At 39.6% G+C, this 14,551-nt stretch overlaps 1 protein-coding gene across 1 annotated transcript in view; it reads left to right on the top strand.

Moving 5' to 3' along the window:
- The first annotated feature begins 11,246 nt into the window (after positions 1–11,246).
- The window catches only part of ANKRD30A (ankyrin repeat domain 30A), a 147,350-nt gene continuing 144,045 nt past the window's right edge, over positions 11,247–14,551 (top strand). Inside the window, exon 1 of the mRNA XM_063709690.1 lies at positions 11,247–11,676. Within this exon, the coding sequence (XP_063565760.1) occupies positions 11,456–11,676 (221 nt within the window). The 5' untranslated portion in view covers positions 11,247–11,455. The remainder of the gene's footprint in view (positions 11,677–14,551) is intronic.

The following is a 14,551-nucleotide window of genomic DNA, read 5'->3' as shown; positions in this document are numbered from 1 at the left end:
TTTCTATTTTATCATTTGCTTTTCTGGTCCATATTTTTTTCTGCTTTATGTTGATTTTTATGATCCTATTTTTTCTTTATTGGGTTTTAGGCGTAACTCCTGTTATTTTGGTAGTTACTTCATAGTTCATAATATGCAGCTTTAACTTATCACAGTCAACCTTCAAATGATATTACATCACTCAGACTCTTGATTTGTGAGTACGGAGGGACAGGGCAGGGACATAGATGATGAATCGGAAGCACCTGTCTCATTTAAAAGGCTCACTAATCTTAGTAAAATAAACCCATACAGAAAATTCTTTTATTTTAAGGTGAGTAAACATGCAAACACATGGCCCTTCAAGGTCATTCTGTCAGTCAGCCTTAATCCAACCCATGAGATACCAGTTTGCCAGTTTATGATCATTGCCATAGAATAGTTTTTTCTTTTAAATTCTAAGTTTAAACTGAAGATTCGATGGATGTGGAACTAGTTTTTTTTTTGAGCAAGAAAATAACTCAAATGTACTATGTCTCAAAATATGCAGTATACACCATTATGAAAATGAGACAAGAGTAAATAAATTATGACATCTAGAAAATTAGGTGAGACACTGTTCAATAATGAGGCAAAATAGAATGTGAATGTCACCTATGCTATCAAATATAGAGAAATGTGGGGTTTCATCCCATAAATGTGAGGTTGAATGTATAAACCGTTATTTCAAATATGTCTTGATTTGTATCTAAATTTATATCCTATAAAATCATGCAGAAAATGAGTCATTATCTCATTTTAAGTAGGAAAAATGTGAATCAATACTAATACTAAAAACTAATAATTTACTCAGTGCCAGGCAATGTTTCCAGTGTTTTACGTTTTCAGAAAATGATTATGAGATAATTATGAAGAAAACAATTCTTCACTTTTCAAGGAAGAAAACCAAGGCAATGAGAAACTAAGTAACTGGCCCACCCAAGGTCATATAGTTAAGAAATGACAAAGTTGTAGACCTTAATATTTTTTTTTTGTTGTGGTGGTTGTTTTGTTTTGAGACGGAGTCTCGCTCTATCACCCAGGCTGGAGTGCAGTGGCGTGATCTCGGCTCACTGCAAGATCTGCGTCACCGGTTCACGCCATTCTCCTGCCTCAATCTCTTGAGTAGCTGGAACTACTGGCACCTGCCACCACACCAGGCTAAATTGTTGTGTGTTTAGTAGAGTTGGGGTTTCACCATGTTAGCCAGGATGGTCTCGATCTCCTGACCTCCTGATCCGCATGTCTCGGCCTCCCAAAGTGCTGGGATTACAGGCATGAGCCACTGTGCCTGGCCGAGTTCAGCATGTTTTTAATAAAATTTGTTATTTTTCATGTCTAATATTTGCTCTGTCTCTCATATATAATATAAATATAAATATAAATATAATAAAGAGAATTATAATAGCCAACTTTCTCTATATTTCAGAGATATTGGCTTGGCATTGCTTTCAGCCAGGTATTTCAACATTAGCCTCTAGAGTGGAGTTGGGTGAAGGTTGATTTCAATGTTTCAAAAATATATGAGGACTGAGAACCTATGTTAGTGAATTTCCTATTCTCAACTTCTAGTCAAACACTATCAAAACTGACAACTAAAGAAATAATGAAATGCAAGAAAATGTTTATAGCACTTAAGGGGATAAATTAGTTTCTTTATGTCTGATTTTATATTAAGTAAAGAGCTTGCAGGAAAAGTAAATGACAGTTGATGATTTTGATTATAATCAGTCCGATTTTTTCCATATTTGAGCAAAAATTGTAATTCACCTATCCAGTGCTTTCAGTGTAGATTAGCTGAGTCATGTAACTTATGTCATCTCTTATAAATATTGATTGAGATGAAAAATGAAGAAATGATTTATTTATCTTAAAACAGTTCTATGTGGATAATATAAAAAATACTGACAGGTTCATCTAAAATATTTTTGGATAAGCTACATTATACATGATTCATAGCTTATGTATAACATATGATATTTGATTTGGTTTATACACAAAAGAACAAATGTTTCTGTATAAGAAAGTTATTTTGCTTATTATAGAATTTAAAACTAAAATGAGTCTTCCACGATGGCCATTTAACAATTTAAATTTAGGAAACATCTGGCATGTACGATGAGTATTTACTTTGTATAATTGTGTTGTACATCTTAGTGCATTCCCTTTAGTTTCTTTCAGCAAGCAACGCATGTGAACTTGTTTCTCACTAAATGTTTATTTTAGCAAAGTTTTAGACCTACAGATTTAAAGAAAAATCGCAAAGATGTTACAAAGGTGAACTCTTGAACCGAATCTTTTATTTTTAAGCATGCAAAACGGTTTTTTTTTTTTGAAACGGAGTCGCTCTGTTGTCCAGGCTGGAGTGCAGTGGAGCGATCTGGGCTCACTGCAAGCTCCGCCTCCCGTGTTCACGCCATTCTCCTGCCTCAGCCTACCAAGTAGCTGGGAGTACAGGCGCCCGCCACCATGCCCGGCGAATTTTTTTTTTTGTATTTTTAGTAGAGACGGGGTTTCACCATGTTTGCCAGGATGGTCGCTATCTCCTGACATCGTGATCTGTCCGCCTTGGCCTTCCAAAGTGCTGAGATTACAGGCGTGGGCCACAGCGCCCGGTCAAAAGTGTGGTTTTTTAAACCCTGAAGACATAAATGTACCACTGAGAACCCAAAGAAAATTGGACTAACTGTTTTGTTTTGTGATTTGATGTCTGAAAAATAAAATCTTTTAGTTTCCTTTCATTTTTCCTCAGAGACTATAAACTGTGTTGTGGTGTCAAACTCATTCTAAGTTTAGATGCCTATGGGCAAATTGTTTGCTCTAATTAAAACAAAATAAGACAAATCTCTTACACATAAGTCTTTGATGGTGGGAAATGTAGCTTCATGTTTTTAAAGTCTTCCCAGAAGTCAAAATGCCTCTCAATCTTGTAACTACTTTTTATAGCTACCTAAAATAATTATTAAGGCATATTTGATATTCTGAAATCAATTTATGTTTGTGTTTTGTTTAATAATTGGGATCCTTGGGAACCATTTGCTGCAAATATCCTATACTGAAAAAACTTTGTCTAAAGATATCATTCAGAAAAATATGTATACTTAAAAATATAAACTCCATTAACAATAATTGTTCAGCAAAACTCTATTAATTCAATACGTTGTATGCTTAATTTTCGTAGCCAATTTTTCCTTTTCTTCTCTCTAATGATGTGATGTTCTTCAATGTCTTCTGAAAACTTGAACATAGGAAGTTGGAAGTGTATAAAGTAAAACAAATTGTAAGGAGAGAATTTAGAATGCTAATTTTTGAAGGGGAAATATAAATTTACAACTCTTAGTTTGCATTTTAAATTTATGTTATTACCTGTATTTAAGTATTTAAGTTGATTTTCACCAGTGTGTTAGTGTGTTTGTGTTGTTGTAAAAGAAATACCTAATACTGGGTCATTTATAGAGAAAATAGATTTATTTGGCCCTTGGTTCTGAAGATTGTACACAATGCATAGTGCTAGCATCTGTTTGTGGTGAAGGCCTCAGTAAGATTACAATCATGGCAGAATTTGAAGGGGAGCCAGCATGTCATTAGGCAAGAGAGGGAGCAAGAGAGACAGGGAAGGTGCCACACTCTTTTAAAGAACTAGATCTCCTGTACACTCTTTACCACTCATTACCCAGGGGAGGGAACCAAGCCATTCATGAGGGGTTTGCTCCCGTGACCTAATACCTCCTACAAGGCCCCACATCCAACAATACAGGTCACATTTTAATATGCGATTTGGAGGGGATAAAACATCCAAACCATATCAACTGTTCACTGCTAACTACTAAATCAAAGAATTAATTTTTTACAGACAATGTACATTTTTTCTTCATTCAAAAGAAAAATACTTGATTAGACCTTATGAGGAGAAAATGTTAATCTCTTACAGTTTTTAATTAAATAAAATAATTTGAGGCTATTTTTATAAATTAAGGCCATCAAGAAGGACTCCAGACTCTAAAAAGATTCCAGACATTTTCTATAAATATATTTTAAATATGTTTATATATATATTTATATGTGTGTGTGTGTGTGTGTGTGTGTGTGTGTGTGTAGTTGTTTTCATAGTAGATTTACACCACTGCCATCTGGGAGTAATTCCCTTATTCAATACAGAAGGATTTCTCATCCTTCTCCTAAATATTTTCTTCTAGCTCAGAGTGCCTGTGGCCAAAAACAAGAGATTTTAAAACAACAACAAAAACAAAAATTTCTTCATCCCCATAGGGGTTAGCTTTCTTTTCTAGTCTTTTTACTTGAGTTAAAACATTTCCTTTGAATTTAGACTGACGAAGATATTGAAGGACATCTAATGTCGTTTAGAACACTGCTCCTGTGCCTGTGTTCACTAGTTCCTCAAGTGGAGGTGATTGGAGATATTAGAAGAAAGGAATAAACTAGGGTAGCTCATATCACCCATTCCGTGTTTTTTCTCTTTAGGATGTGCCAGTCTGCAGTGAAAATGAATTCTGTTCTGCCTCTGCTATGCTGTAAATTTAGCAATAAAGTTTCTGCTCCATATGTGACCGACTAGGTAAGGGTACCATGTAATGGAGTGTAGTGTAGGAAAATCCCTGCTGCTAAGCACCACGCCAACAACACCGTGAGCTAGAAAGCTCACATGTTTATTTGATTATGCTTTACTTCTGTATCTATCTTGAATTGTTCAGTATTCAGAGAAAACAGGAAAGTAAGTTAACATTCTTCATTGCAACAAATTTTTTAGAACTAATTCTATATTGAGGAATGTCTTAAATTTTAACCAAAACCTTTTGATAAATTACAGAGTTGCTGAATATATCTAGATTTGAATCTTAAACTGTATCTGTATTATCATATAGATTTATATGATTTATCAAGAGCTATTATCGGGAATATATACTTGATTCCTTTTACAATTTTCATAATGTAACCAGAAAGTGACCCTTGAGATCCTTGAGAGTGATTATATAAACATACCCTTGATTTGGTGTCTCCAGCCTAATTATCACAGTTAAAATTTTGGTATCAAAAATGGAACAAAGATAATAAGACTTGTAAAGCAGCAGAACTTACAGAATGTTAAAAACAATTTTATTTACATAGTGCATCCACACAGACGTAATTATATGTATTCAACCTAACATTTAACATTATTAGCAAGTCAGAGACTTTAGAAAAATCAGACATAGTTTTAGATAAAATAAATATTAATACTAGTTATTAATATTAATCCCTATTTGATTAAATGACTCTATATGAAAATAACTGCCCTTGAATTATTTTCAGCTCACAAATTTTTAATGACAGGAGATGGCAGCTGGGCGCAGTGGCTCACGCCTGTAATGACAGCTCTTTGGGAGGCCAAGGTGGGCAGATCACTTGAGGTCAGGAGTTCGAGACCAGCCTGGCCAACATGGTGAAACTCTATCTCTACTAAAAATACAAAAATTAGCTGGTCATTGTGGTGGGTGCCTGTAATCCCAGCCACTCGGGAGGCTGAGGCAGGAGAATCACTTGAACATGGGAGGCGGATGTTGCAGTGAGCCAAGATCATGCTACTTCACTCCAAACTTGGCGACAGCTCAAAACTCTGTCTCAAAAACATAAATAAATAAGGAGATGGTATGTAATCAATATTAATTTTGGGCCCCTCATGTTAGCTAATATGTTTAAGCCTAGGACAAAATAGAAACGGACCGAGATTATTAGCATGTTTCAGTGCATAATATTTTAAAATAATTCAACGCTGACACATAATACTATACTATTCCACTTAGTTATTAAAAAATGGTAAGAGAAGTCTCACGTTCTTGTCCTGGCATGGTGGCTCACATCTGTAATCCTAGCACTTTGGGAAACCAAGTGGGGAGGATCCCTTGAGCCCAGGAGTTTGAAACCAGACTGGGCAACATAGTGAGACCTATCTCTACAGAAAATTTAAAAACTAGCTGGGCATTGTGGCAAGCACCTGTAGTCATAGCTACTGGGGTGGCTGAGGGGGGAGAATTGCTTTTCCCAGGAGTTTGAGGCTACAGTGAGCTATGATCACATCACTGCACCCCAGCCTGGGTGATACAGTAAGAACCCTGTCTCTTAAATAAATAAACAAAAAATAATCCCAGAACTCTAATGTTCTTGTATGATATAGGACTTTTAAAAATTAGCTGGGCATGGTGGCGCATGCCTGTAGTCCCAGCTACTTGGAAGGCTGAGACACGAGAATCGCTTGAGCCTGGGAGGCAGAGATTTCGGTGAGCTGAGATCACGCCACTGTACTCCAGCCTGGGTGATAGAGTGAAACTCTGTCTCTAAATAAATAAACGATTGAATGAATGAATGAAAGTATACCGAAAGTTTTAACTTAACAAATTTTATTTATGCCTCACATTGATGAAGTGATAAGAACTAATAATACTAATACACGTACAGGATATTTTACAAAAAAGTTTTTTTTTTAAATTAGACCCTTATGATATAGGAAATAATTTAATTTTTTTTTTTTTTTTGAGACGGAGTCTCACTCTGTCACTAGGCTGGAGTGCAGTGGTGCGATCTTGGCTCGCTGCAACTTCTGCCTCCTGAATTCAAGCGATTCTCCTGCCTCAGCCTCCCGAGTAGCTGGGACTACAGGCATGTGCCACCACGCCCAGCTAATATTTGTATTTTTAGTAGAGACGGGGTCTCACCATGTTGGCCAGGATGGTCTTGATCTCTTGACCTCATGATCCACCTGCCTCAGCCTCCCAAAGTGCTGGGATTACAGATATGAACCACCATGCTCGGGTGCAAAGTGATTTAAATTTATCAACAATTTTATCTTAATGCAAAATTTTTGTCATTTCTGGTATTTTCCAATAGCTTATCTGAAATCGTTAGAATCAGATTTCAAAATAAGATTTCAAAGTCAGATTTCTTTGAAATCAAAATTCAAAAATATTTAGATTTGAGAAAGGTAATGTGGTAAATATACTGCATATTTTGGAATATCCCTAGTGGCAAATCATATGAATAATTGCATGAACTGGGATCAATAAAGACTACCCCTGGCCGGGTGTGGTGGCTTACACCTGTAATCCTAGCACTTGGGGAGGTTGAGGTGGGTGGCTCACCTGAGGTCAGGAGTTCAAGACCTGCCTGACCAACACGGTGAAGCTTTGTCTCTATTAACAATTAGCTGAGTGTGGTGGTGGGTGCCTGTAATCCCAGCTACACGGGAGGCTGAGGCAAGAGAATTGCTTGAACCCAAGAGGTGGGGATTGCACTGAACCAAGATCACACCATTGCACTCCAGCCTGGGCAACAGAGCAAAACCTCTGTCTCAAAAAACAAGACTATAATACTCCTACATCAGCATAGATCAGATTTTACCAAACTTACGTTTAGATATTCATAAATGTTGAATTTTGTAATTCCATATGAAGAATTATAGATCTGCATATATTTTCAAATATTAATAGTTATAATTCCATAGTTTATAAGTCAAATTTTTGATTATTTTCATTATTAATACTTTTCCATTCATCTACCCTTTCTAACAGAGAATACAATATGTTTCTTTTCTTCTTCTGTTTTTTGAGATGGAGTCTTGCTCTGTCCCCCAGGCTAGAGTGCAGTGGCGCAATCTCAGCTAAGTGCAACCTCTGGCTCCCAGGTTCAAGCAATTCTCCTGCCTCAGCCTACTAAGTAGCTGGGACTACAGGCACGTGCCACCACGCCTAGCTAATTTTTGTATTTTTAGTAGAGACTAAAATTTTAATTTTGTATTTTGTATTTTTAGTAGAGACGGGGTTTCATCATGTTGGCCAGGCTGGTCTAGAACTACTGACCTCAAGTGATCCACCCACCTCAGCTTCCCGGAGTGCTGGGATTACAGGTGCAAGCCACCGCGCCTGGCCAAGAATACAATATGTTTCTAAATTGATAGTCTATCATTTATCCACGTTTCTATGGTGAACTTAAGTAATTTCTAATTTCTCCCTATTGGAAATAATGATGCTACAAATAATTTCATTTATGTCTATTTTTGTTCATTTGAACAATTTCCTTAGAATAAATTCCAAAGCATAAGCCACTAGATCAAAGAGAATTAAATCCTTTTATTTTTAAAAACATTGGCAGATTTCCTCCAGAAAGCACTATGCTAATTTACAATGCCCCCAGGAAAATATTACTATGCCTTTTTGGTAGTATTATTAACCAGACCATCGGTATTCCTTTCTTATGCCCGTTTAATAGTGTAGGATGGTTCATTTACTCTTTTTTATATTAGCATTTATTTAATTGCTACTAGTGAAAAGAACACAGTCCCATATATACATGTATGTATTAAATGTGCGTTCATTTTCTTTATCCTTTTGTTGATCAAGGTCTTAGTGGTGGCCGTGTATAGTTGAATATGTTTTCAGTTATTAACGCTTCATCATGTTATAGTTACTTTGGTCATTTTACTGATGCTTAATTGGTAAGAATCAATTTCACGAGGGATAAAACTCAGAAGAACAGAAATTGTGAGTTCCTTTGTGAGGATCCAAGGACCTTCAAGTACCCCAGAATAGGCAAGAACAATCATTCCTATTTTTTATCTTCAATGGAAAAAACAGCCCATTATACCTTTCTAGCCTATTCTGGAATAAATAGCAATTAAATTTTAGTTAGTGTAAATTAACAAAGAAAACACTGTAAGTTAATGAAATGTAGTCTCTACAATTTGTTAGACTTTTTATTTTTTATTTTTAGTTAGACTTTGTTTTTGAGACGGAGGCTCGCTCAGTTGCCCAGTCTGGAGTACAATGGCTTGATCTGGCTCACTGCAATCTCCTCCTCCCAGGTTCAAGTGATTCTCCCTGCCTCAGCCTCCCTAGTAGCTGGAATTGCAGGTGTGCAGCACCACTCCTGGCTATTTTTGGTAGAGACAGGGTTTTGTCATGTTGGCCAGGCTGGTCTCCAACTCCTGACTTCAGGTGATCTGCCTCCCTCAGCCTCCCGAAGTGCTGGGATTACAGGCCTGAGCCACCGCGCCAGGCCGCAAGCTAATTTTTGTATGTTTAGTAGAGACGGCTGTTTCTACTAAACATGTTGGCCAGGCTGGTCTCGACCTCGACCTCAGGTGATCCACAGGGCTTGGCCTCCCAAAGTGCTGGGATTACAGGTTAGAGCCACGGCGCCCGGCCAGCATTTATGTTACTTAAATTACAAAGTAACTGGCCGGGCGTGCTGGCTCACGCCTGTAATCCCAGCATTTTCAGAGGCTGAGGCAGGCGAATCACCTGAGGTCGGGAGTTTGAGACCAGCCTGACCAACATAGCGAAATCCTGTCTCTACTAAAAAGAAAAAATACAAAATTAGCCGGCATGGTGGCACATGCCTGTAATTCCAGCTACTCAGGAGGCTGAGGCAGGAGAATCGCTTGAACCTGGGAGGCGGAGGTTGTAGTGAGCCGAGATCACACCATTACCTTGTAGCCTGGGCGACAAGAACTAAATTTGTCTCAAGAAAAAAAAAAAAAAAAAAAAAGAAAAGAAAAGAAAGAAATTGGCCAGGCACAGTGTTTCACGCCTGTAATCCCAACACTTTGGGAGGCCGAAGCGGGTGGAACACGAGGTCAGGAGATCAAGAGCATCCTGGCTAACACGGTGAAACCCCGTCTCTACTAAAAATATATATAAAAAAAATAGCTGGGTGTGGTGGCGGGCACCTGTAGTCCCAGTTACTGGGGAGGCTGAGGCAGGAGAATGGCGTGAACCCAGGACGCGGAGCTTGCAGTGAGCTGAGATAGCACCACTGCGCTACAGCCTGGGTGACAGAGCGAGACTCCGCCTCAAAAAAAAAAAAAAAAAAAAAGGAAAGGAAAAGAAATTACAGAGGGGCACATTGGCTCATGCTTGTCTTGTAGTCCCAGCACTTTGGGAGGCCGGGGCAGATGGATCACGAGATCAGGATCAAGACCAGCCTGACGAACATGGTGAAACCCCATCTCTACTAAAAGTACAAAAATTAGCTGGGCGTGGTGGCACGCACCTGTAATCCCAGCTATTCCGGAGGCTGAGGCAGGAGAATCGCTTGAACCCGGGAGGCAGAGGTTGCAGTGAGCCGAGATGGCGCCCCTGCACTACAGCCTGGGCAACAGAGCGAAACTCCGTCTCAAAAAAAAAAAAAAAAAAAAAAGTAACCAATGCAGGAAACCGAGAGGAGAGGTTTGGAAGGTGGTTTAGTGAGGTAATCCATCTTTTCTGATGATAAATCGGCATCCAGTCAATTTATTCATCAGAAGGGAATACATCGGCCTGGCGTGGTGGCTCGCCCCCGACCCTGTCAGCGTCACCAGCAGCGCGGATCCATGGGCCAGAAGCCTCTAGGGCGCCTAAGTCAGGGGGTGGGTCCCCGGCTGCAGGAGGGCGGGAACGGACACTCAGTGCCACCGCGGAGGCTGCACGGTGCCCAGCGCCAGGGTCCAGCTCCTGGATCGCAGGTCGAGGAGGGGCCACGGGCGGCTCACTGAAACCTCCGCCTCCCGGGTCCAAGCCATTTCCCTGCCTCAGCCTCCTGAATAGCTGGTATTACAGGGATGTGCCACCATGCCCGGCTAATTTTGTATTTTTTTTTTTTAGTAGAGACAGGATTTCTCCATGTTGGTCAGGCAGTTCTGGAACTCCTAGGGTCAAGCGATCTGCCCCGCTCAGGCTTCCAAAGTCCTGGGATCAGGACTTTGCGATCCTGGGCAGATCGCTTGAGCCTAAGAGTTCCAGACCGGCCTCACCAACATGGAGAAACCCCGTCTCTACTAAAAAAATACAAGATTAGCCTCCACCGTGGACTCAGATGCAGCTCCCACCTGAACATGGCACGCGGCAGCAGGGGCTGCAACCTCGACCCTGTCAGCGTCACCAGCATCGCGGATCCTTGGGCCAGAAGCCTCCAGGGCGCCTAAGTCAGGGGGTGGGTCCCTGGCTGCAGGAGGGCGGGAACCGACACTCAGTGCCACCCAAGAGGCTGCACCGTGCCCAGCATCAGGGTCCAGCTCCTGGATCGCAGGTCGAGGAGGGGCCAGGGGCGGCTATGTCAAGCGGGCCATGTGGCATGGCGCCCCCCACGTTCCGCTCCAGGGAGGCCAGCCAGCCTCGCAGCGCCTCAGCGGCAGTTGCCACCTGCACGCGGTGCCCGGAGAACGCGGCCAGGGCGCGTGTCTCCTCAGCCTGCTGAGCTGCGCATGCGCTGCTGGCTAACGGCTCTGCTCAGCGCGATTCTACTGAGAGAGGCCTGAGTGTGCAAGAGCTTGGCGAACACAGAACTTTTTACGGGTATCGAGGCGGTGCATGGACTGAAGAAGGGCGAGGGCGATTGGGGAGGGGTGGGGGATGGTGGCTGGGAAGGGCGATCGGGAGGCGCGGGCTCTCTCTAGCAGGTGGCCGCAGCCATGGAGGGGATCTCTCCCGCCGCTGGCAACGTCGTGCCGGGCCCGGAGCGCCCGAGCCCCTTCAGCCAGCTAGTCTATACCAGCAACCACTCCTACATCGTTCACTCTGGGGATCTTAGAAAGATCCATAAAGCTGCCTCCCGGGGCCAAGTCCGGAAGCTGGAGAAGATGACAAAGAGGAAGAAGACCATCAACCTTAATATACAAGATGCCGAGAAGAGGTACCAGGCCCTGCCTGAGCCAGGGCTGCAGGAGGAGGTGGCGGCGGTGGGAGGATCGCCCCTTCAGAGTCGGGGGCTGGGGGGCCTGGGGACGAAGGGAGCAGGTGGAGGAGTAACGGGCAGCGGGGCAGCCATCCTGGGCCCTGGGGTCTAGGCCTTCTTCCTGGGCAGGCCCCCAGGCTTGGGATGCGGGCTCCCTGCAGGGCGGAGGGCCCATGCCACCTGAAAATCAACCCCAAACTTTAGCTGCTTTCTCCTTCACTCCCACTTCCTCTCACAGAGGACTGTGTAGAGAATTTTAAAGTGATTTAACTCACAAAATTAATTACATACAGGGTTTTACTTTTAATGTACAGGTTTTAAAAGATAATGTTAGATACATTATGAAATGGTGCGTAATGAAATAATTCCCATAATATATGTACTTCTTGGCTAAAAATTCTCTGGGTAGAGTCCAATATCCATTTTGATATCAATGAATGTCTATGTAAATATGTTCTTTGCTGAGGGACCTTAGAAGGAACTTCGAGGTGGGAAGATGGTTTATGTTCTTGAATTTAAGAAGACTCATTTTTCTCAAGATGCGAGTTCTTTATCAGTTTTACATAAACCAAATAAAGTTATCAACGTTTTAACATTTTTTAAATTACACAGGCTGTCTTTTACTATTGTGATGACATTTTAAATATTTTGTAATGGAGTAAAAAAGTCTTGCCCTTCTAGATATCAAAATGTGGTATTAATTTGCACAAGATGAGCCGGGAGTGGTGGCTCACGCCTGTGATCCCAACACTTTGGGCTGCGGAGGCAGGTGGATCATCTGAGGTCAGGAGTTCAAGATCAGCCTGGCCAATATGGTGAAACGCCTTCTCTACAAAAATACAAAAATTAGCCGGGCATGATGTCGGGTGCCTGTAATCCCAGCTACTGGGGAGGCTGAGGCAGGAGAATCGCTTGAACCCGTTAGGCGGAGATTGCAGAGAGCCGAGATCCCACCACTGCAATTCAGCCTAGGTGATAGAGTGAAACTTTGTCTCAAAAAAAAAAAAAAAAAAAAAAAAATCACAAATTGTTCGCTAACAGCTGAAAAGACAGGTAAATAAATACAACAGAATAGAAAATCCACAAACACCCAAATATATGTAAGAATTTAGAACTTGGTAATGGTCACACTTTATACTAGCAGGAAAAGAATTAGTTTCCTAAGTGAAATACCTGCTTTTTTGGAGAAAACTAGATTTTTGTGCCAGAAAATAAGTTCCTGATGGAATATAGATTAAAAGTTTTTAATGTACAAAATGATAAAAATACCAGAAGAAAATATAAATGCCTATTTACACAGATATATTTTTATCTTGACAAAACCTTTTTAAGAAGCTCAGAAGCAAGCACTCTGAAGGGCAATTTAGTAAAACAAAAATTAAATCACCCTGCATATGAGAAAAAATAAAGGGCAGCATACTTGTAAAAATATTTACTACACATGTATGTGTGTGTGTGTATACATATTAGATTTAAAAATCTTCGCTTTATAGAGAATTCACTCAAATCAACAAAAAACCCTCTAATTTAAAATTGGGAAATTTAAATTAGAGATCTAAATTGCAGATCTAAAAATTGGGCAAATTCCTTTTTTAAGATCTGCAACTGACCTATGCACACAGGAAATAATATTTAGTGTTCCTGGTTAGAGAAGGCATTTAAGTTAAAAAAGGAATCAAATACTGTTTTCTATCCACAAAGTTTGTGAGGATAAAAAGCAGTGATATTTATAGTACTCCTTAAAGTTTAAGTTGCAGATGACTTTTCAAATAGACAATTTGATGGTAAGTACCATATTTAAAAAATTGAATATGCCCATTAGTGATCAATTCTAGTATACTAAAATATTTTTAGAAAATAATGAAACGTACACGCAATTTCTTTTCTGAGCACTTCTTAAAATATCAGTGTATTAAAAAGAATCCATTTAATGGCTTTTATAAATACATTTCAGTGAGTTTACAGCATGGGATAATATGTGACCACTCAAGGTAGAAATATATACAGAAGTATGTTGACATTTGAAAATGTATTTTGGTGTACCAAGTGAGGGTAAAAGTTCAGTTTGACTATACATACACATAGACTATGGTCTTGTGTTATCTGAAATTACGTACAAAATGTAAAATTTGTTATTTGAGGACATTTGTTTTAATAAAAAATGTTTTTCCTTTTTATTATCTTTGATTTATGCATTGAGCATGTACAATGCTATTAGTAAAAGTTTATTGTTAATAAAATAATTTTGGGAAGATCAGCAATGTGAATTTTGCACAGATAAAAATAGTTTCTCACTTTCTATGTTTTAATTTTTATTTTTTGTGGATTAGTATATTCTGTGAACTTTTAGCATCTTCAGAAGAGAATCTTTTTATCTGTGCTTATTGATTTACATGTACATTTTATTAGACACATATTTTTATTATATATAGATTTATTACATATATGTCAATAACTACAGATTAATCATTTTAGTATAGTTTTATTATTAGAAAAATAAAAGAGCAAATATAAGTGCTTTATTTATAGCAGTTTTTTAAGATATTGAATTTCTCAACTGTATTGATCCATTCTTTTAATCCATTTACCACATGTAAGCTGAATGCCTATTGTGTAAAAGATACATTCTATTAACTCTCAGGACCCTTTCATTCTTAAAAATTTCACATTTACCTGCTCAGCCTGAGCAAAGTGAGAGATTTAAAATTGGAGTATTAGGACTGAATCTCAATGGAAACTTTTCCTCTCATCTTTCAAAAAAAAGCACTTCTGAAGTGAAAAACTAGTAAAATATAACTACCAACCGTGATTTTGGAAATTTATAATAGCTTTG

This window comes from Gorilla gorilla, chromosome 8 (genome assembly GCF_029281585.2).
Source record: "Gorilla gorilla gorilla isolate KB3781 chromosome 8, NHGRI_mGorGor1-v2.1_pri, whole genome shotgun sequence".
NCBI lineage: Eukaryota > Metazoa > Chordata > Mammalia > Primates > Hominidae > Gorilla > Gorilla gorilla.
This window is presented reverse-complemented; position numbering and strand designations above follow the sequence as displayed.